The 22,337-nt window shown below is 38.2% G+C and overlaps 4 protein-coding genes across 6 annotated transcripts; 1 reads left to right on the top strand and 3 right to left on the bottom strand.

Moving 5' to 3' along the window:
- Nucleotides 1–23: 23 nt before the first annotated feature.
- LOC105430056 (uncharacterized) lies at nt 24–3,269 on the bottom strand. The gene is made up of 5 exons (XM_011643386.3): nt 2,576–3,269; nt 2,289–2,509; nt 1,668–2,001; nt 1,030–1,533; nt 24–610 (listed from the first exon to the last, which is right to left on the bottom strand). Exons 1-5 carry the CDS (start codon nt 2,594–2,596, stop codon nt 296–298), a joined length of 1,395 nt encoding a protein of 464 aa, XP_011641688.3. The 5' UTR covers nt 2,597–3,269; the 3' UTR covers nt 24–295.
- Nucleotides 3,270–3,376: 107 nt separating this feature from the next.
- Nucleotides 3,377–13,575, bottom strand: htt (huntingtin). 2 transcript variants are annotated; one of them, XM_011643380.3, is made up of 15 exons: nt 13,315–13,575; nt 13,059–13,242; nt 12,619–12,897; nt 12,407–12,548; nt 11,770–12,339; nt 11,103–11,701; nt 10,717–11,030; nt 9,333–10,640; nt 5,225–9,254; nt 4,943–5,148; nt 4,660–4,834; nt 4,165–4,578; nt 3,906–4,066; nt 3,742–3,829; nt 3,377–3,678 (listed from the first exon to the last, which is right to left on the bottom strand). In XM_011643380.3, the coding sequence occupies exons 1-15, from the start codon at nt 13,398–13,400 to the stop codon at nt 3,580–3,582; spliced, it is 8,655 nt and encodes a 2,884-aa protein (XP_011641682.2). In that variant the 5' UTR covers nt 13,401–13,575; the 3' UTR covers nt 3,377–3,579. The 2 variants fall into 2 exon arrangements, with proteins under 2 accessions (XP_011641682.2, XP_011641684.2); XM_011643382.3 differs by having other exon boundaries at nt 13,059–13,239.
- An 88-nt stretch (nt 13,576–13,663) lies between these two features.
- Nucleotides 13,664–15,586, top strand: LOC105430055 (U3 small nucleolar ribonucleoprotein IMP3). Of its 2 annotated transcripts, XM_011643385.3 has the most exons (5): nt 13,664–13,946; nt 14,034–14,348; nt 14,428–14,500; nt 14,585–14,654; nt 14,973–15,586. In XM_011643385.3, exons 1-4 carry the CDS (start codon nt 13,810–13,812, stop codon nt 14,606–14,608), a joined length of 549 nt encoding a protein of 182 aa, XP_011641687.1. In that variant the 5' UTR covers nt 13,664–13,809; the 3' UTR covers nt 14,609–14,654; nt 14,973–15,586. The 2 variants fall into 2 exon arrangements, with proteins under 2 accessions (XP_011641687.1, XP_011641686.1); XM_011643384.3 differs by lacking the exon at nt 14,973–15,586 and having other exon boundaries at nt 14,585–14,800.
- A 996-nt stretch (nt 15,587–16,582) lies between these two features.
- On the bottom strand, nt 16,583–22,335 carry Pgm1 (phosphoglucose mutase 1). Its single transcript, XM_011643377.3, has 7 exons — nt 22,060–22,335; nt 21,019–21,457; nt 20,728–20,930; nt 20,445–20,646; nt 20,193–20,385; nt 19,841–20,024; nt 16,583–19,752 (listed from the first exon to the last, which is right to left on the bottom strand). The coding sequence occupies exons 1-7, from the start codon at nt 22,333–22,335 to the stop codon at nt 19,528–19,530; spliced, it is 1,722 nt and encodes a 573-aa protein (XP_011641679.2). The 3' UTR covers nt 16,583–19,527.
- Between the last annotated feature and the right edge of the window lie 2 nt (nt 22,336–22,337).

Genomic DNA, 22,337 nt, shown 5'->3' with positions numbered 1-22,337 from the left:
TTACGAATTATATTTATGTTTTATAAAATCTCATGTGTTGTACATTAATATACATGCGCGTACAAACATAGTGTATACTTTAACATAGTATGTTACTTTTAATGCACGACATTCACATTTGCAATTATTTTATTCTGACAATGTTCTGTAAATGTTTACGATGCATACGAAGATAATCATATCATTGCTTGTACGATTGAGGAATCGTGGATTCCTAAAATTTATTTATTTTCCTAAAAAATTTACAGCTCTTAGACTTGAGAAAAGAGAAAAAAAATGCGGACTTTCGATAACCTCAGGAATCCGCAGTTTTCTGTTCTAATTGTTGCTGTGACTCTTGGCGTTCCTCATGCGGCATATCGCAATTTGACAGAGATTGCAGCTTAGGCGGCCAATTGTCCAGAGCTGACTCGAGAGCGTAGAGTTTGTCGAGTTGCTGTCGAATATGATTCAGACATTCCAGACGAACGGTCCGCCTATTGATATCTGTCGTGTCCTTATGAATTGTCAAGCCGTTGAACAATAACTGCCAACTGTTCTCTTGAAGTTCACGAGTTATCTTCTCGAGAGTCTCTTGCTCTGTTTGTCCCTGCTGTACAGGTGCATCGTTCTACGAACGGAAAATATAACGTCAATGCAGAAATATTTGACCATGTTCTTACAAAATTTTTTACAAAATTTATCAAAAAAAAATATATAGAAAATAAAAAGAAAGCACAGGGAATCTTAAATATAAAAAACCGAAGCCTCTTTAAAAAAGAGAAAAAGAGAAAGCTATTTCAAATAAAAAATTATATTTATATTTTTTCTAGCATATTTTATATCTAAAAATTGTACGGATTAATTATATTTTCTTTTAAAATTGTGAATTTCCATTTAAAATATTTTTCATATGTTCATTTCGTTTTCAATTTTGTAGTTTACATATTTCGTAGTTTTTGTCGCCCTAATTGCATCTGATATAAAAAATACATTATGCATGCATATATGAGATTAACGAATAAATTATGTATATCATTAAATATGTACTTTCGCATCGTTCATAGTGCCAAGCATACGATCGATCGATTCCAAAATGTGAGTTTTCGTAGTATGGAGATCCTGCTTTATTAGATGAGTGGATCCATTAAGTTCTTTCGTGGATTTGCTAATTGATTGATCGATCAGCGCGAATGGTTTGCTCTCTACACAATGAGAAACATCGTCTACGACTTTTTTTTGTTTCGTCATTCTTGCAACGTCAGGTTTCTGTCTCTCGAGTTTCTTATCGTCTTCGTTTATGGTCATCTCGCCGTCGCCTCGCTTCAACATATCCAGGTCTTCGAGATCCAGGACAACTTCCTTCATTTCCTGAGACTCGATGTCGCTCTCGTTTCTCGTCCTCACGATGTATTCTCCATCTCCGGTGCCGACGCAGCGTCGCCTCGGTCTAGAATTTGGCATATGCGACTTCCTCGACTGAAAAACGGGCGGGATGTACTTCATCGACACCTCGCTCTCGACGTCGGAACATTCCTGCTCGTCTGGCGATCTCTAAAAGATATATTATAAATTTGAAAGCAATTAGAATAAAGTCAAAAAATCCTTCTCGTTAATCGAAAATTTCTTTTCGTAAAATAAAGTCTCTTTTTCTCTCTAGAATCATAAAGTATGATTTCTGTCAGTACCTCAGGCTCTCTGCAAACATTGTGTTTCTTCAGCGAACTCTTCACGGGTATCGCTCGCATGTATTTGGAACAAGCCTCGATATCTTCGTTGGTCAGTTGTGGGCTTGCGATGCTTCCCTTCGTTCTGAATAGATACCTGTCATGCTCGAGTCTCCGTTGACGATGAGCCTGCAATGATCTTCGGGGGCAACGAGGATGAACATCCGTTTGATAATCGTGCCAGCATATTCTCTGCGATAAAGGACTGCTCTGCGATTTCTTAATAGCCGAGCTGATCGGCTCCGTAAAAATGCGTTCGCATCGATTTATCATCGCTTCGACATTTTCCGAAGTCCTTCAAGAAAATACTCCAATTCGGTTAAATGAATTATTTCTTCTCTCAACGAAGATTAATAATCCAAAGAAAATTTTTTCTTATCAAAACTATCAAAACTAAATCTAATATCTAAAATCTATAATATCAAAACTAAAGTATCGCAGTAAATTAATTTTCTCAAGTAACGATAAAAAAATAGGCTAACGTCATGACAAATATTTTATCGCATATATTACCGCGTCTGAAGTTTAGATTAAATTTGTAATTAATTATCATTCATTAATCAGCCAAGGAAATATCTTCACCTTGGTCTGCTGGGCGGAGAGAATCTTCGCCTCTCGGGTGGACAATGGCACGAGGGGCAGTGCTTCTCGTAATTCTTTGCTCTCCTTTTGTGCAATGCGATACCACGTAACACGTCCTCGTGCTCGTTTTGTCCGCAATTAGAGCAGACCTCACTGTAACGATATGACCCAACATTTCTGTATGCGTGCGCTGGCATTCTCTTATACAGCTCCATAGTTTCCTGAAATAAGTCATAGCTAACACAAAAAAGGCGTCGGAAATTTAATCCCCTTCAACGTCAACTTACCGTATCCGTGTTCAGCGGCATAGTCAGACCTCGACTAAGAATTCTTGCATTCGATGACACCAAAATTCCATGGAGAAAGATCGATTTAAACTCGAAATATGATCATTAGAATGTAACTTTCGTTTCTCAAAGAGAATACAATGAATTTCGTTCTTTCGACTGGCAAAGTTTCGCGAATTTAAAACCATCGGCGCAAAGAAATATAAAAAAAGTATACAGCTAAATAATATGAAAGATTGTATATCGTACGTGCTGTAGTATAAAAAAAAAAAGAAAACACGAGTTTGGTGAACGTAGCTCATCGATGCGAATGTGTTTCAATTCAAACTCGTTACGAGATATAATGAAAGTTCGTGAAAATTCTAATGCTGAAGCTGCATTTAAATTAAATGTTTGGAAAAGCGGAATGTGTTATTTGTCACACGCGCTACAAAGCGAGGAAACGTTTCAAAAGATATTTCATTTGAAAAAGTTTCAAGATCCAAAGAGTATTATTTGCTTTGAATTATGCGAAATCGAGATGTCTGTTCATTCACTATTATTATTTTAGATTGTAACGTCAGAAAAGCGAGAAAATACGATAACATTTCTTGCAAGATATATTTTAACAAAATAACACAATCAATAAAATCTACTTGTAAATTATATTGAAAACTCTTCTTTTATTTTGTTAATAAATAACTATATATCTGGAATAAATTATGTATAATAAAAAATGAAAAGCTATGTTCACAATTCGACCAAAATATATTACCGCGGAGGATAATTAGACGAAAAATAGGAATACTTACATGAATGCAATTTGCTTAAAAAATATTATTTATTGTAAAACAAGTTGCATATCTCTTTTTTGACAGGACATAATGTAAAATAAATATCATCATATACATATACAAATGTACACGTGTGCGCACCAGTGATTGTACATCAATATTTTACAGCCTGAATTTAATATCTTGTAGAATGCTTCTCTTTTGAGTTCTCTTGACTACAGTCAGTATTATTTAAAAGGAGGCTAGAATGTCGCTAAATGGAGTTCCAGGTTCCCTCGCGGCAGCTTCAAACGTTTCGGCAAACGCCTTTTTTTGAGATTCTTTGGACAGCTGAAATCAATAAATCCATAAATAAAGCGAATGATGAAAATAACTAAGAAGTAAATAATTTACCTTGTGATAAAAGTCCGAAGCTGCTATACATAATATTTTTTTATCTTCATATTCATATTTTCCTATTCTCGACTGAACATATGGAAATCTGTCATATCATGGTTAAGGGGAATCGTATTACTTTAAAAAAAAAAAAAAAGTCTAAGCAAGCGGAAAAAGGATACAAAGCTCTCAACCAATGATTTGTTGACGCACTTATGAAGAAACAGGATAAGCACCAAGTTGACATCGCCATCGGCAAGCTCTGAATGAAATTTGGTAAACTGAAGATCACCCAGTCTTGAAGGAGCTCCATTTCCGTGCAGGTACATGCTTTCTCACAGACCTGGCGCAAAATCAGGTCGAATCATATATTCGTATTCCTTTTATCTCAATATAGTTCAGTCGCGTTATAATTCGAGATCTTCGATCAATTTTACGAACTTTAAAAACAACGGCGGAGAGCAATCTCGGATGCGGTTGCTGTGGGGATAAGAATTCCCCTATGACTTTGGTGAGGATCTCCGATGGCGGGAAGAAGTCCCCGAGAAGGCACGATAGAACCGTGCACAGCACTTCCACCTCCATGGGATGTCCCTTGCGGATCTTGTCGAATATCGCAGAGATGCGTTCGATGGATCGGACCAGCGTCTCCGGTTCGACATCCGGCAGTGGTTCTTCGACGCCGGGCTGATTCAGCCGATCGGCTGCTTCTGTATACATGCATGTCAATAGCAGTTGCAGCGCTGGTAGCGCAAGCAGCGGGCTCGGTTGCTTCAATCGATCTATCGCAACTTTAACAATCTGCTCGGCTACCTTGCCGACAACGCTCTTCGTCGCCACAAGTCTCTCAAGACCCTATCAAGAATTAATTAATCGTTAATCATTACTTAAGATTTAAGATACTTTATTGAGAGATAAAATCGTCATGTAACATACCTGTAATAGAGTTTGATGCAAACCGTACGAGATATTCTGAGATGTGACTAGAGAAAGGACTAATTCCAATACGGCCGGCGCTTCTGTGTCCGGCGGCGTATCTTCTGCGTGCTCTAGTAGAAAGAATACCAGTGCCCACATTATTCCCTGATGTTCTTCACTCTGACTTAGAACGCTGTATCGAAACGGCAAATAAAACAATGACTATAAAATTGCATCAAACATTGTCATTATCAATATTTATTCATAAAATTAATTTGAATTAAATGTCATTTGAAATTACCTATTGGAATCCTGCGAGTCAATATGTTTTTGTATATATTCAATGGCCAGAGGATGTATAATATTCATTGTTTCCTCGCATTTCGTTAATACCGCGCTTTGTAACAAATATAAAGAGCCGTGAAGCGCGGATACTCTGGAAGCTAGAAATACCGATTTTAAATTAACGTCCACTATGCGCTTCACTTTATCTAACGTATCCAAGTCCTACGAAATAATATTAATTAAAAGTAAAAGATATTTTCGTTATTTCGTTTTATGGATGAAATGTTTTTGTACATACCAAAGGCGTCAGAACGGCAGCAGCTTTACACACAGAGACAGCCAGGTACTGATGCAAAATCGCGTTCTCCGTCGGATGAATTCTCGAAACTTCCAAGCACACATCCAACATCCATTGATATTGCGATCTTTCGAGAAAGAGATCTGAGATTGCCAGAATTGATTTCATGATCTCCGTCAGCAATTGTACGGGCGTGTTGGCCTGCGACGATGTCCACATAGTGTAGTGCTCGATCAGAAAGCGCAGACAAGAATCTAGATCGAGGGAGGCGGACATCAGCGCGTCATTCCGCCTGTTCTTTAAATCAAGAACGGAAGCGCTTAGCTTATCCTCATATAAATTGCACAATGACCATAAATAAGAAACCGATAATTGGCTGTACATGTATTTGTCGGAAACCGCGGTCCTTTCTACGTTGCCTCGTTGGTATATGTGATCCAGTCTCAAACCGTTCTTACTTTCCGCATCGTTCATATATTCGTACTTCCACAGGAGCAGCTCCTGTATCGCGAACAATTTCTGAGAGCTCGTTTTGTGCACGGACAGCTGGGGATCTCTCGGATGGTGGATTAAAGTACTGGAACTGGGATTGCCGGGACATGGAAGCAGCAGAGTGTGCAGCAGTAGTCTCGTTATCGCCTGAATCGCCAAACTGCTTGCTTGGATCAAAGTCGTAACTTCGTCCAAGGGCGTGTTCTCGTTCTGCAGGAAATTGAGAACGCTCAGGAATGCCATCCAGATCTCTTCAAACTGCGATCTGGATATCCAACCCAATAGGTTCACCCGATAGATAAATTGTTCCAGAATTTCCACCTCCTGCAGAAGATTGGACTCGGACGACATCAGCGGAAAGTAGCATTTGGTAGGGCCCGAGCCAACGACATGACAATCTCGTTTCCACACCAACGGAGGCGTTAAGATGTAAGAGTTCACTAACGGTTGACGACTTACGCTAACGATCAGCGACTTTATCGTATTGAACAGATACGGTGGAATATTCCTCGTGGTGCCATCCTCCTGACACTTCTCGAGCCAGGCCACTATCGATGCCATTTGAATGCACGCCCGGGCATAGTCTTTCGTATCCTCATCTTGGAGAGCCGGTTCCAACGCTTGGGAATCAATAGCTGGCAAAGGATCCATCGTCGTCAATATACTCTCTACGATTTTTGTCAAAGAGATCGCCGCGGAGCAGACCCAACTATGACGCGCGCTATCACCGAAGATTTTACTTGGAGCGGCGTGCCGCAGGATCTCGGCCGCGCAACTTAGCACAAGGTCCATGTCGTGTGGCCTCAATTTATGGACGCTTTTCCTGTCCGAGTAGATCATCCAATGCGCTAACTCGAGACACAGCATGGAAAACCTAGCAATGTCCTCCTCAAATTTCATGTCGATCTTCGCCACATTGTACTTTGCCAGTTTCGGTAATGTCTTCATGTAAACCTTGACAGTTGGAATTATCGTGAAAAGAATCTCCCAATACAGAGCATCACTCAGCAACTCGGAAAATCTAGTGGCGTACTTGAGCTCCTTCCCGCTGTGGTTATCCGCTTCTGGATTGTAAATCTGATGTGGTTTCGGTAGGAGCTCGCAGATATAATGAATGTGCTCCAACAAGCACTGCTTGGCAGCGACGTATAAAGGGCTAGCATCGAAATAGAAATCCTTCTCGCTCTGCGCTTTTCCAAATTCCAACTTTTGACATTTTTCGATGGTGAGTCGAGCGCCCAATATCACACAGTGCTTCAAAATCTTCAGATTAAACTCTTTACAAGAGAGAATGCTCAAACAATCGTCGAAGTCCAGATCTTTTAATAATTGCGCTAATTCCATGGGATTATTGCCGGCGCTGGCATGGCAACATCGCAATCTCACTTGAGACAGGAACCAATTTCGGTCTAATTGAACACTCTTAACGGTGGACGGATTGAACGGTCTGCATTGATCGAGTTCCAACGGTGATAGATCGTAATATTGCACAGCTAACTTGTTCAGTAAACTGACCAAACCACCGTGTTTTCTTGCCAGCTTGGTGGTCTGCAAGACATCCATAATCTTCACGATATCTTCTTTCGACAACTGGCCGATCACATCCTCCGCATTGGTAGTTAATAATATTTCCACTCGGCGGCTAGCGATTTTTGCCGCCATCCTCGACAAAGCAAGATACTTAGTGGATAATAGTCGCGGTATCAGGGTCATTATAACCGCGCCACTTTGCGAATGATGCGCACCCTCGATACACTGAAGCAGGCGCTTTATGAAACTAGGCTGCGACAAATCCGTACACTTCGTCGCTACGGCTTGCACTAACAATCCGCTGGCTGCCGGATTCCTATGTATCGCCGTGGTCAATAGATCCCTTACCGGAGATTCGGTAGCGACGTTTATCGCCTCCTCTATGTGATTCACCAAGAGCCACGTTAATGGCTCTACATCGTTAAGATTCTCGCATATATAATCGCAAAATAATATAATCCCACCTCTCCTAATAATCTGGATGTTGGTACTGCTGTTAATACAATCGCGCGTTCTCCTCTCGTTTGTTCGTACATGATTGGACTTGCCAGTGCTCAACACTCTTGACCAGAAAGACATCTCATTGTATCCCAACAGGATCATTAAGTACGCCCATTGGCATGTTAACGTCGGACACACGCTCCCGATGCTGAGCATCAAATAGTTCAAGTCCTCGATGAGCTGCTTCTCCTCATCGAACACGTTACGTCCTTGAATCATCTGCATCGTTGCATTCGCAACCTTGCAATGACTACCAGATTCGAACATGTGAATGCACAATTGCAGGAAGAATGCGAACTGATGAACGAGATAATTGTCGTCCGTCGTGTAATTAGAAAAATCGACGAAAGGATCCGCTGACTTGTGATTTATCAAACCAAGTAGACTGAACACCTTTGTGCTTGTCAAGTTGATCACTTTGAATATGAATCTGGCTAACACTTGTTCGGGCGGCATCTGGCGCAATTGGACGCTCGAGGCGTTCAACGGATCCGCGCACTCGCAATTGGAAGAGCTTCGTAATGGCGAGAACAGATGCGACACATCCGACATGCACGCAGTGAGATCCGAGAGACGGGCTAACATCGCTTCTTCTTTCGCGCAGGAGATCAACGAGAGCAGCACAACGTTGATCATGCCCAGCCAGCGTTTCATAATCGGGGCGGTTGTAGGTATTGATGCGGTGAACAGTATTTTCAGGAGAGGATCTACCGGCCGGAAGACCGTGGGTGAGATCGCCGCGAACAATTTCACCAAAGCGACGTGGGCCTTCTCAGATTCTATCCTGAGCTTCCCAGCAGCGAGAATCGGAAGCACGGTATCCATGGTCAGTCTGGACCACCTTCGCCATTTCTCCTCGCCGTTACCGTCTCCGCTGAATCGAGACTCGGCCAGACACAGCGCTAAAAGCTCGACCACCTCATGATATTCCACCAAACGTAACAGCATGGCTATTAATACATCTCTTGTTGTTTCCAATTCCCGTTGCTCGACTATACTCGAGCTTCCATTACGGATGAGAAATATATCTTCGATAATGGGCGCGAGCGCGGGAATGCAATGCGAAATTGCCGGTTGTCCGCTCGCCATAAGACCGTCGCATAACTGAATTATTTTTGGTATGCCTATTATCGCCTTAGAATGATTTTTCTCATACGACAGGTGCACTAAGAAATTGAACATTTTCGGCAAAAGATCCTCGGTATGTTGTACATGGCCCTCTTCGATAAACTCAAATTGCTTCAACACAAATCCGATAAATATTTTATCGGAGTCCAGCAGGCAGTAGTTAACTTTCAGTTGAACCAGTTGACTCAATAACATCAAGACCTGGCACTGTAGAGCGATATTACTCGTGACAGTGTACTGCTTCAGAGACTTTATAACCATGGGTTCGAAAAGCCGGATAAAAGACGCCACGGACGTCTTCTGGTCCGAAGATCGCGCCAAAGTCTTAAAGACCGATGAAAATTTACGATCGCTTTTCCGACGTAACAATCCTATCCATCTGAAAACAGAAGAAGATATATTAATGTGTCGGTCTGCAGAGGACAAAACTGTCGAAAGAAATCGGGATAGTATTTACCCGGTATCCGGCTCGTTTTCACCCCTACAGTTATTCCCGATGCACTTGATTGTGTTCGCCATTTGCCTGGCGGGATGTTGAAAACACTGGTTGTAAAAACCCCTAAAGTCATCTTGCAGCGGGCCGTACTTATCCATACTCTTCTGTACGTCCAGCTCGCTCCATTGCGCGCACACGTTCGTACCGAACAAGCACTTCAGCAATTGCTGCACACATTGAACCGTTGCCGTTGGTGACAATACGACGGTGGTTTTTAGGTAACATAAGACTTCTTCCGCTATTCTACCTGCTTCGTTGACGGATGCGATTTCGAGGATCTGCGAGAGAACGTCCAGCGTTGCGTTCAGCAGAGAAACGTACATCTCGCTGGCTTCATGTTCCAAGGTAACCAAATAATTGGAGTGCGCCGCCTTCAGAATATCGTATATCTTCATATAATGCGGCATGCCAATGAACGTTCCCATTTGCTCCCTCCCGATCTTCAGACCGCCGAGTTTCTCTCCCCTTTCCTTTGACTTTTGCTCTGATATGATTTTCTTTCTGGGTGACAACGATTGGGTAGACAAAGATGGCAATACAGGCTTGGTGCTTGCTTGTACCAGCTGTATCTCGTCAATAACATGGACAAAGATATTGAGAACTCTTGTGATGTGCATTAATAACAGTTCCATGTATCTATCCTTACATATATTCCAAAGTTTCGTCGGGTCACTACCGCTCTTAAAATTGCATACAGCTAATCCGGAAGCTAAATTGCCGGCGAGGAGAATCAGATGTCGATGCGTAGACAAGTCCAAGCTAATGGTTGATGATGTTAACAAGGGCAGTGCCAACGACAGGAGACCGCTACACACCGGAGAGGAAATCATTTCATTCACAAAATTGACGTCGTTGGCATCCGATCGATCGTTATTCTTCTTAGATTTTTTCAGCAGCGTCTTTGGCAAAATGCAATCCCATCCTCTAACATAAACCGTAGTGGGGTACACCTCGCTCAAACTGAATAGAGTCTCACAACAGCCGTATATTAAATATTTTGAAGAATGTACTGTCAATATTTCCATCAGGATGTTAACTATACGCGACAACGAGTATTCTAAATTGGAATCGTAATTCGCTCCATTGTAATGATTCAAAAATATAAAGGGCTTGATAGACGTATTCACAAATGGTTTATGTTTATCTTGGCACAACGACAATTCCGAAATGCTTAATGTTACCGCGTTTAGAAACTGTTGAGTGTATTGCGTAGCCTTCCTTGTAATAGTATCCTCTTGAGGATGTCGGAAATATAAATACGGAATACTCCTGAAACAGAAAACGTGAAATAATGTAATTCGAGTAAATAATTAATGAAACTGCAACAGATAAAAATGTATCTTACTTAACAATCGCATCTGACGCGGCATGTCTCACTCTCTGATCTTGATCACCTAATAACACTATTATAACATCGATGAAGTGCTCTTGAAATAACGATTGTCCTGTTATATGTTCTATCGTGATGTAAGACAGTTTGCTCAATAAGTCAGCTAATTTCATTTTCACGAGAAAATATGGATTTTTTACAAGTTTTGGCAATGCGGTCAAGATGGTAAAACCGTGTTCATTGTTGATGGACTCTAGTAACTCTGGTAAGCAAAGATTTAACGCGTCCAACGTTTGACGGCAAGTTGTCGCGGAATCGTCGTTCAAGCCCTACATTCGACAGAAACAGATGTAAGTTAAAAACTCGAAACTGGTGTCGTCCTTTATAAAATATAGACTCACATTCAAGAGTAACTTTATCATGTCTTCCAATAATACATTTCCATGCCCTCGCTGAGTCAAACACTCCGTTTGGAAATTCTGAAAGGAACTACCGTATTGAACAAATACCGATTTTAGAAAGATTCCAATCACCATCGTTATATTACCCCTGATCTGGGGATCTGGATGATTGGCAAATAGCAAAATGTCTGCAATCAATTGGTTCGTCTCATCGCAACTGGATTCTTTGGCCACGGTCATTGTAAACAAGTGCGGATAAAGTTTCAAAATATAACCCACACATGTCAACGCAAGAGACTTTACGCTAACACGAAATAACTTGTCCGATATTAAGTGTCCGGGCTTGCCCGCTAACAAAAAGGACGACACCAAGTAACGGCAGCAAAATTTGACGGGCATATCCGAATCCGTGAAACTTCCGACATCCGCCTCGTATAACGCGAACTCCAGAGAGGATTTCTTAGGAGTAGCGAACGAGAGAGTGGTATCTTCAGAATAATCTTCTTCCTTCGACTGTTCACTTTGCAGACTTGGATACGGTACTTTTTCAGACTTTTCGATCTCGCTTCCGACATCACTGCCTTCTTCCACGACCTCATCTAAAAGATATTGAAAGTTATTATCTGTAAAATCGTTACGCGAGTTACGAGTATACATGCTTTCTTACTATCGGCGGTTTCGATTTTCAAACTACAATAACTTTCTAAAGTCTTTTCCTTCGTTTCCGTTACATCGCTCGTGTATTCGTCCTGTGTTTGTGAATTATATGTGCCTGGCAATGCCGTTTTTGTATCCGCGATCCACTCTGCGCTCGGAGTAATCTCCGGAACATCAGGCTCGTGTAAATTCAAAATGGAATCCGAATTTCCGCCGTAAGCGGTACTCGCGCTGGAAATGCTCATGTGACCCAACGAGGGAATGTATGCGTTTTGATTTAATATTATCCTGCTTTGCGTTATACCCTCGGAAGATAACAGAATGCCTACCAGTGGCTTTGGAGGCATTTTTAAAAGTTGCACCAACGTTTCTAAAGCTGCATTTACGACATTATGATCAGAATGCCATTTCGTATAGTGCAAACATAATTCATAGATGTGTAACAGATTATCTATCTGTTGCGCTTCATCTTGAGATTCTGAAGGTTTACATATGTGAGGTAAAATCACTCTCAGACATCCAAAAACGCCTATAACAGTAGAGGAATGATCCTCGGCGTTTCTTCCTGACGTAATTATATCTGACAAAATAAATAGCATTAATAAATAAATTAGCATCACATAATGTGCTGTAATTATATATCATACCTAATAAATAATCCAACACATAATTTAAAAAGAACTGTGGCTTTTTGCAATTTGTACATGTCGTCAGAATCATATTAGCTGCTGCTCTACGAAAAACTGCTTGAGGGGAAGAGATATTTTCAAAGAATGCTTTCAGCAAATTCTAGAAGAAAATTTAATTTTTTCGCTTAGAAATAGCTTCTGCATAATCACAGTACTAACAAGATTCTTACCTTAACATCCTTATCTGTCATAAATGGTCCTAACATTTTGAAAATTAATGGTAACGATGACGATAATGTTTCAATTACAGTATCCTCAGATCGATGCGCGATGATCACTATACATGGAATCAAATTTGACACATAAGCTTTGCCCCTCGAAGGACGTATCATATGACTCAGCAGACCAAATCTCCAGAGTGCAGCTCTCAGTATCCGTGCAGGCCCATTTCTCTTTATCTCATTGTAAAGCTCTATCTGAACTTTAACGATGTTACTATCAACCATTGCCTAAATTTAAAAAAAATCAATTATATGTCATCACATATACCAGTAATATACATCAAAATAATTATGTATTTTCAAGTTTGTGTTGCTCTAACGCTTCCTTTTTTAAGACTCGTCATTGCAACTTTCAAGAGTTACAAGAATAGAAATATATGCAATCGTACTCTTATAATTTTGTTGAGAGATTCGTCCGCGACCATCCTGACGTCCGACTCTTCGTCGTTGCAGAGTGCCAGCAGCGTTTCGATGGTGGCGGTGAGAATCTGCGGAAACTTGGTGTTTTGCCTGATGATTGGCGAACATACTCCCTCGACGATGATCGCGCAGCATGACACCTTTTCCTTCCTGCTGTTCGAGATATGAAAATTTATGTTTGAATCTGAGAAATGGAAACGAGTGTCTCTCGAGCACCATTCGTACCTTGCCCCAGGATCCAACGGAGTGTCCGACTCCCGTAGCGCGTTTAGCGTTTCTACCGCCTTCAACACGCTGCTTAGGTGAGCCATGCCGGATGCTCGAAGGTTCTTCGTCGGCTCTTCTTCGGAAGGCCTCCTCAAATAATCGCGTGACAAGTGGACGACATCCTGGCAGCGAGCCTCTGATCGTGACAGACACGCGTAGGAGACTACATCGTTGCACGCTGGCAGATCGCCACCGTTATGAACCAGCAGGAAAGTGCAGAAGACTGCGCGAGCTGACTGAGTGCACAGCAGTCGACAGCAATTGTGATATTGGCTTAAGGTTACGCATGCGCAGGATTTTCCTTGATCCCCGACCGCACTGCGCTGCACGTGTTTAGCAGTGTTTAGAAAGATTGAGAGGGATGTGACGAAGCGATGCTCCACAATCTTTCTTTCAAGTAAAGATAGATCAAGATAAAATCGATCCGCGAGATTTTGGCGACGATCAGTCACGATGGTGCGAAAATTGAAGTATCATGAGCAGAAGTTGCTGAAGAAAGTAGATTTCTTATCATGGCAAGCAGACAACAACCTTCATGAGGTTAAGATTTTAAAGCGTTATTGCATTCAGAGAAGATCGGATTATACAGTGTAAGTGAAGCAATTTTTGACTCAACATTATGCTCTTAATCAATTTTGTTTTACTTTGGATGTAATAACATTTATAAATGATTGAAGATATAACAAACTGTCACGTGAGATACGGGAATTGGGTAAGAAGATTAAGGAAGTCGAGCCTGATCATCCTTTTCGCATTGAGCAAAGCGCTATGTTGCTGGAGAAGTTATACATGATGGGCCTGATCTCTACAAAATGGGATTTGTCTCAAACTCAGAAAGTAACTGCCAGTTGTTTCTGCAGACGAAGACTTCCAGTTGTTATGGTACGCAACAAGATGAGTCAGACAATACCAATGGCAACGAAATTAATAGAACAAGGTCATGTCCGAGTTGGGGTAGAAGTTATAAAAGATCCTGCATTTCTGGTAACGAGGTAACATCCTATTTTCTACCTATATTGTATAGATGTTAGAAAAACAAAACAGCTTTAATTATATGTTTAAAATTGATAGAAATTTGGAAGATTTTGTAACATGGGTGGACACTTCTGCTATCAAGAGACACGTACTAGAATATAATAATGAGGTGAGAATTCCTTTTATATTATATATTTGCAATTAAATAAAGAATATATAATATTATATGTATTAATATGTATTTGTCTTACAGAGGGATGATTTTGATATGGTGTGAAGCTACTGTGAATCTTTAATATGATTTATATGAATGTTCTTTGAAGGTATGCTAATTTATAAAGAAATGCATTATGTAACAATGTATTTGTAAAATCCATGTACAAATCTAACAGAAACATTGTAATTATTAGTATACACGTTGTGACTTATTTCATTTTTTATTTGTAAATATACAAAATTGTCTACCTTTTGTTGAGAATTGATTTTAATATAAGATTATATAGCATTGTTTATTCATATTATTCAAGAAAATCTTCCTTCTTGACATTGTTATATGCATATATGTATATAAAATTCATTTTCTTCTCATAATATCAAGATATTTGCAAAGGATATAAACATATATATGTTTCACTTCACAGGGGATCTTTGTGGAATAAAAAAAAATACGCATAAATTCGTTGTAATGAGATAAAATTTATTAAAAGTCGAATTAGTCGTCATCACTTTAGATTGTACGAGTCGCTTGAACATGATAATTGCAATAACCAAGGAAGATCCTGCTACTTTGGTTTAGCATAAATGCGACGCATCTTTCTGATTTATTCAGAAAATGATATAGAAATATTTGTATATTAATATAAATGATATTAAGAAAATACCAGTATTTTCCAATTTTATACAATAACTAAAATACAAAAGTTGATCAATGTAAGAAGCTGAGAATATATCAAACAATAAAATGTAAGTGATATTATTCGACTAATAAGATTTTAGGATAATTTATTTTTTGAATTTATACATATATTCAAGATAATTGCTTGTATTTTCGCAATAAGAATTTCTCATAGGGAAGATAATCGACATCATATTTGATTATCGATTTATTAAAAAGGAAAATTTATTTACGACTTTGAGTCGCTACGTTGCAAGTCAGTTAAAAAATAACGATATATAGTTTGTATAAGCAATTAATTTTATATATATAAATATAATATAAGCAATATAAGCAATTAATTTTATATATATAAATTTATATTTATTATATATATATATATATAAATTTAAAAAAGAAATTATTATTATTAGATCCTATTATTAGATCCTATTTATCGAGTAATATCATTATATTATTATATTCTGTTATTTAAACAAAGCTAAACTAATCAAATCTATTTTATTATTAAATTATTATTAATTTAATTATAATTTTATTATTTAATCTTTTTATTTCGGTGTTCATTTTACGAAAATCGTATCCAAGATATGTACTAGAGAATCAGAATAATCGCATGTACGCTAAACTGCAAAAGAACAAGAGTACAGTAATATACATCTTTATACAATTTACTGACACTAGTAAGATTCAATTGATTGATTAAATTAAACGCAAATCTCGGAATTTATAACATATTACAAATGGCAGAATTATCATTAGAAAACGCAGCATGTAGAAATATATAAAAAAAAAAAAAAAAAAACGATACAGCAGCATAATGAATCATACCACGTGCATTTCGAGCAGCCACTCATTCATATACTTATAATGATAATTAGTATTTATTATGATTATGATACAAATGTTACATGTTAATATCTTTATAGTAATCGGCAGTCTCTGTGCTGGTCTCTGTGACATCGCCGCCGCGTTAAATAATCTTTATTACGTTCTAGAGAGTACTCAGATCTTCTCTTTTTCTTTTCTCTCTCTTTCTCTTTCCTCTCTCGCACTTCTCTAGAATATAATTGACAGATCAAACGGGGGCATGTGTCGGCTCAGGTCCCTAAGTATCTCCTCCTCCTTCTCCTTCTCCTCCTTCACCATCAACTATTTACATAATTGCCTTGCGAAATCTCTCCGTAACACGTTGCATTTATTTACTCACGGAAGGAAAAGAAAAAAACGGAACGTTTACATTGTTTTTGATTGATCCGGATTCTTATCTATCTCCGCGGCGCCTCGCCACACACCCGGCCTCGTGAAATTTTATATTCGAGTCATTCGAAATGAAACATGAGTCGTGATCGCGCGTTCTTTTTTTTTTTTTTTTTTTTTTTTAACACAGTGGTAATCCGTAGAACGCGCTTACGTGATATCTCGGATACAAAGGCCCGTAGTGAAATATCGTACAAAAGAAAGAAGCAAAGACGAAGCGAAGAGAAAAACGAAAGGGGGAAACGAGTAATATAATACATTTGGGCGGCTGTTATTAATTATCGATACGAGACATCCACTAACACTCGCGAAATACAAATAACGTGCCTCTCGTACCTATCGAACGTGTTTTGTATTACTATCTATTGTTCATTTCTTCTTACGTGGAGATATACTGTTACAATATAAAATTTCGCATCAAGTGGCTATAGTTTGCGATTGTATTCCCTCCTCGAAAGAAATTCGTACTTCCTTTTCTGATCATCCTACTGTTCTTTATACAAGTTCGTTAACGTATTCTATTCTATCGATTAATCTTAACGGGATACTCAGTGAATTATGTTGTCACCGAAATAAATATATCGCACAATAAAATGCGGATACACGGATTTCCGTAATGACTGTGTCATTTCACAAAAAAGTATTACTTACTTAAAGACTCTATAAGACGCTGAGTATCGCGCTAAACTCGAATTTGCAAACCTACGTCGCTATATCTGGGGTCGCCCAAATTCTGAGAAATTGTAACGCGATCCTGCTGGCTATTTCTCAGGTTTTGGTTCAGTTCACCAATTTAAGCATCCATGCTTCTTTCGCTATCTGAATATTAGAACTGAGATGTTTAGAGAAGGCAAAGTAACAAAGTGTACCTTTTTGTAAGGAAGATTGCATAATCGGGGAATGATGCGAGAGAATGATGCGACAAAAATTGCTTTTGCATTTAAATGCAGTAGTCCGTAGCAGTGACAAAAATTGCGAATTCACAATGAAATGGCCAGTTTTGTGTGATATTGATGAGCATACGAAAGTTTCAGAAAGACAAATGGATGACTGCTTCGATGGAAAAGAAAGATTCTTACAGTTGTACACTACTATCTACAAAAACTTTAAACTGTTTTTTTTTTTTTAATTTTAATATTCTCTTCGTATTATGCTCGTGTTGCAATAAATAGTATAAATTTTACATAGGCAGTTTTACGTATGCTACTGTACAAGATGAAGTGCAAAAAGATTTACACCTTCCTTACTCCAATTTAAGTATAAATTTATCGATATAAATAAATCTACAAGTTAGACTCAAATATAATCTTCGTACAATAATCTGACACTGAAAAAAGGATTCTGTACATATTCGTTAGAATTTGAAAGTAGCATCGATCATACCCATTACGGATCGCAGTGTCCTTTCTTTTAAGATGACTTAGTTTATCAATAGAACGTTTCATCTCATAAAGCATAATAAATTAAAGCCGCTTATTATTATCCATTACGCTACGTTCAATTCGCAGGGCCAGTCATTCCATATTCTCAAATAAGATATTTGGCAATTTACTTGACGGACAAATAAATCTCTTCTGTCTCTGCCTGGATCGTAGTATTGGCTAGATCGTAGACAGAATGACAAGATCAATTTAATAAACATTGGAAAGACTGGTCCTTGAAGATAATATTGAATTTACGCGCTTTTGTTAATCCTCCAATATTATGCTATCTGATATTGAATTTCACGCTCTTGATATGTCGTAATTAATAAAATTATCAAAATTAGTAACCACAAATAAATCCATCACTTATCTAATCGTATTAAAAAGAATTTAATTGTATCACGCAAATCAATTTTTCCAAAGCATCAAATCAAACGTTAGATAGTACTTTCACTGTAAAAGTCTGTAAAACTCATGGATGAAAATGAATGGAAATTTTAGAATAAACATCAGACGTGAATCGCGGATAGACATAAGCTTTGGAAGATTGACAATGTATCCATTTTGTTCATTCAAAATCGTGATTTTTACAAATTATATTTTTACATACCGAAATGCACGTGGTGACATTCATTACATATCGTTGTGATATTTAATGCCTGCGAAAGATAAATGTACGATAACAACGTAAGAGAGACGTACCGATCTTCGTGTCAGCTAATGATAAAAAGATGCATGTATTATCACCGGAGTAACGTACAGACAATGTAATTGTAGTGATAAATAAGTACAGGATGTTTCTCATATTCAATTTCCGGAATATTATCTATGAATTCTCTATATATATCGGATACAGCAACCTGCATTTCTTCTTACTATATGTTGTGGCAACAAGTAGATAGGTTATTGCATATCAACAATATCATTGTGTAACATAATATTATGCCACGAAACATCTTTTCCGAAGAAGCTTTCCAGTGCACATAGAATGTCTACATGCGCCAGATGTATATATCCATATTTCATAATATAAGCACAGTTTTAATGCTTATTAAAACTCATGTAAATATATGAATAGCAATACATATATAAATTATTAATGAAATTTCTAATAATTAGAAATGATTACAAGTACCTCTTAATGCTGAGGGACAATACCAATATTTTTCTCACACTCAAAGATTGTGAGAAGACTTAAAAATAAGTTTAAATCGCATCCTCTCACGATTGACTCGAAATGTAAGGATTCAAGCAATAACATTTACGGCAAATATCTAATATATAGATTCTAAAACATTTTTTTTAACTCGCTACTCGGATATGCATATTGAATAGTTCTCGTCCAATACGCACGGTATGTATATCATATGGATGGATTCGTAAAACAGTAACGCTTTATAAAAATGGAAAATCCCTTCAGTGGGGCCAGTAACAATTATTGTGCTATTGCTTCATGATTTTGATAATGAAATTGGACGAACCTTTACAATCCAAATGAATTTATACCCTAACCAGACATTTACTTTGTAAAACTTCTTTTTATATAAATGAGATAAAATTGAATGAGATTTAAAGATTTCCATAATGGAAGAGCGCAGCAATATAACGAGCGCACGTTTATGTAATCACAGTAGGCGCGTTACAACCGGTATGCTGATGAAGCTCGCTTAATTCTAATGCGATGTTTATTAAAGGTTTTAAGACCAGCTGTGCGTCTTTTTCAAAAGTAATCGGATTATTCTCATAACTATCGATATACATACGGATAGTGGCACCAGAACTTCCCGTTCCGGATAAGCGGAATATTATACGGGAGCCATCCGCAAACAATATCCGTAAACCCTAATATGCAAAACATTGTATAACTTGAAGATACGAAATTAATAAGATTAATGGTAGATAATAATGAATATATAATTACAGAACATACCTGTTTCGTAGCTTTGCTACCATCGACAGGATCCGTATAGGAGTAATTATCCGCCTGCTTAACAATATACTCTTTACCTTCATATTGCAGCTTTCTGCCGATAAAATCTGGCTTTTGAATTAGAGCTTCGATGCCCTGCATCATTTTATCCGCACTCGCAGAGTCGCAATTTTCATAATCGTACCTATAAACAGCAATCCAGGATAGAAAAACAATTGGAATCAATAAACAATGTTAAATCAAGAAATATTTAAATTCGAAAAATAATAGAGGCATGCATGTATGTATGTATGTATGTATGTATGTATGTATGTATGTATGTATGTATGTATGTATGTATGTATGTATGTACCTAGTAAAGAAATTTCTTCCATAAACTTTCCAATGATCTAGTAAAATGTTTTCTACAGATTTTCCTAATCCTGCGATTACATTGAGCCACGCTAGACACGCCCATACTCCATCTTTCTCGCGAATATGATCGGAACCAGTACCGAAACTTTCTTCTCCACATAGCGACAAATCTCCAGCATCCATCAGGTTTCCTAAAAGTTATATTAAAAACACTGATAATTTTTAACATGCGCATCAAGATTTTACATACCGAAGTATTTCCATCCAGTAGGAACTTCGAAGAACTTCATCCCATTTTTAGCGGCGACTCTATCGACAGCCGCAGCCGTGGGCATTGATCTAGCGTATCCTTTAACACCAGTCTTTTGGAAATACGGAATTAATTTTAAATTTGCAGCTAACACCGCTAAGGAGTCGGAAGGAGTAACGAAGAAAGCTTTCTTGCCCAAGATCTGCAATGCACAAACATAATTTATTAAATATGATTTCTTAGAGAGATCAATCTTTCTGGGCTATCTTTTGATTTTCCTCACCATATTTCGATCTCCGTCTCCATCAAAAGCGGCACCGAAATCGTACGGCCCTTCCTTTATGGCATTCACTAAATCTTTGGCATAAGTTAAATTTGGATCAGGGTGTAGACCACCGAAATCTTCTAACGGTTTTATATTCACTAAACTTGTATCATCAACGCCTAATTCAGTGCTAAATATTCTCTTTACATACGGTCCCGTAACTGAAAGTCATTGATAACTCTTATTATTATCTATATCTAGACAATTCTCTATGAAATCAAGCCAAATGCAAATTATGTAATGGCTCACCTCCATTCATCGAGTTGATGAGAACTTTAAATGCCGGCTTATCTTTGCTGCCGTGCAACAATGTTCTGATACTCACAAAATCAAAAATCTCTTTCATAAGCTCTACATAATCATTTACAGAGTCAATTATATCGATGGTAAATGGTCTGCCATCTACCTCGACAGAAACAGTTTGCACTTTGTCAATATCTATATTAATATCAGGAATAATTTTATAACACTGGAGCGTTTTAGTGATTTCATAGATTTTATTTGTTACGCTGTCTGGAGCAGGGCCGCCGTTGTCACAATTAAATTTAATGCCAAAATCAGCATTAGGACCACCGGGATTATGTGATGCAGTCAAGACAATGCCACCTTGCGTTTTATACTTTCGTATTATAGTTGACACCGCTGGCGTCGAGAGGATACCATTTTGACCAACTATTAACTTTCTTACCTAAAAAAAATTAATTATGTATTCATCTTGTTCATATTGTAATCTCTTTTATAATTATCTATAATCTTTATAAAAAAATTACTCAACTATTTATAAATAAAATTATCAAGTATTAAACAAAAAATATATTATCACATATATTATAAAAAATCAACATAATGCATAATAATGGAACATTTAGATATGATATATCTAGATCTATATGTTTTAAAGTTAAATTTAGAATTTGCTAAACTATTAAATTTAAAGCCTGTTAAACTCCATACAATTGCTGTCATTGGTCAATTATCTCTATTTCCTATATCCATAATCAATATAGATTAACTTCAATCTTAGTTTAATTTACATTTTATCTTTGTTCTAATTCAAGAATTAAAAGAATTAGAAGATAAAGAATAAATTAAAACGAGATAAAAATTAATAAGCTACCCTTAATCTCTATCAGTGCAAATGGACACTGGTCTTCTTTTATAACACTGCCAATCTTTGTAACATCTAAGTTTTACGTCAATCTGTCAATATATATGCAAAATATACATGAATATACGAATATGTGAATTTTTTGCGAGATAAAAACAACTCCTTGTTAGAATCAGCCTTACTCCATTTGCCGCGGCGATCCGGATGATCTTCGCCACCGCCTCCTTCCCGTAGAACCGCCCGTCGCCGCCGACGACGAGAGTGCAGCCGGTCAGCTGATCGCCCAGGGCTTGTAATATCGCCTGCACGAAATTCTCCGTGTAGTGCTCCTGCTGGAAGATCTTGACGGCCTTCCGCAGGCCCGAGGTGCCCGGCTTCTGGCCCTCGTACACCCGGGTGCTCACCGTCAGGCTCGTTACCGACGACGACGACGACGACGATGACGACGACATGGTCATGC

The sequence above is a fragment of the Pogonomyrmex barbatus genome, unplaced genomic scaffold (assembly GCF_055798465.1).
Source record: "Pogonomyrmex barbatus isolate J1 unplaced genomic scaffold, ASM5579846v1 scaffold1, whole genome shotgun sequence".
Taxonomy (NCBI): Eukaryota; Metazoa; Arthropoda; class Insecta; order Hymenoptera; family Formicidae; genus Pogonomyrmex; species Pogonomyrmex barbatus.
This window is presented reverse-complemented; position numbering and strand designations above follow the sequence as displayed.

What these genes read in the sequence shown, in the direction of transcription:
- LOC105430056 (XM_011643386.3), bottom strand. Translation starts at nt 2,596, where the DNA reads ATGCCGCTGAACACGGATACG. An exon ending in TCTCCGCCCAGCAGACCAAG is followed by an intron (nt 2,002 to 2,288) that starts GTGAAGATATTT and finishes ATTTTCTTGAAG; the next exon opens with GACTTCGGAAAATGTCGAAG. An exon ending in GCACTATGAACGATGCGAAA is followed by an intron (nt 611 to 1,029) that starts GTACATATTTAA and finishes TTCCGTTCGTAG; the next exon opens with AACGATGCACCTGTACAGCA.
- htt (XM_011643380.3), bottom strand. Translation starts at nt 13,400, where the DNA reads ATGGCTCACCTAAGCAGCGTGTTGAAGGCGGTAGAAACGCTAAACGCG. An exon ending in TGTGTTGGATTATTTATTAG is followed by an intron (nt 12,340 to 12,406) that starts GTATGATATATA and finishes TTATTTTGTCAG; the next exon opens with ATATAATTACGTCAGGAAGA. An exon ending in GAAAACGAGCCGGATACCGG is followed by an intron (nt 9,255 to 9,332) that starts GTAAATACTATC and finishes TTCTGTTTTCAG; the next exon opens with ATGGATAGGATTGTTACGTC.
- LOC105430055 (XM_011643385.3), top strand. Translation starts at nt 13,810, where the DNA reads ATGGTGCGAAAATTGAAGTATCATGAGCAGAAGTTGCTGAAGAAAGTA. An exon ending in AGAAGATCGGATTATACAGT is followed by an intron (nt 13,947 to 14,033) that starts GTAAGTGAAGCA and finishes AAATGATTGAAG; the next exon opens with ATATAACAAACTGTCACGTG. An exon ending in TACTAGAATATAATAATGAG is followed by an intron (nt 14,501 to 14,584) that starts GTGAGAATTCCT and finishes TTTGTCTTACAG; the next exon opens with AGGGATGATTTTGATATGGT.
- Pgm1 (XM_011643377.3), bottom strand. Translation starts at nt 22,335, where the DNA reads ATGACCATGTCGTCGTCATCGTCGTCGTCGTCGTCGTCGGTAACGAGC. An exon ending in TACTGGATGGAAATACTTCG is followed by an intron (nt 20,386 to 20,444) that starts GTATGTAAAATC and finishes TATAACTTTTAG; the next exon opens with GAAACCTGATGGATGCTGGA. An exon ending in GTAGCAAAGCTACGAAACAG is followed by an intron (nt 19,753 to 19,840) that starts GTATGTTCTGTA and finishes TTTGCATATTAG; the next exon opens with GGTTTACGGATATTGTTTGC.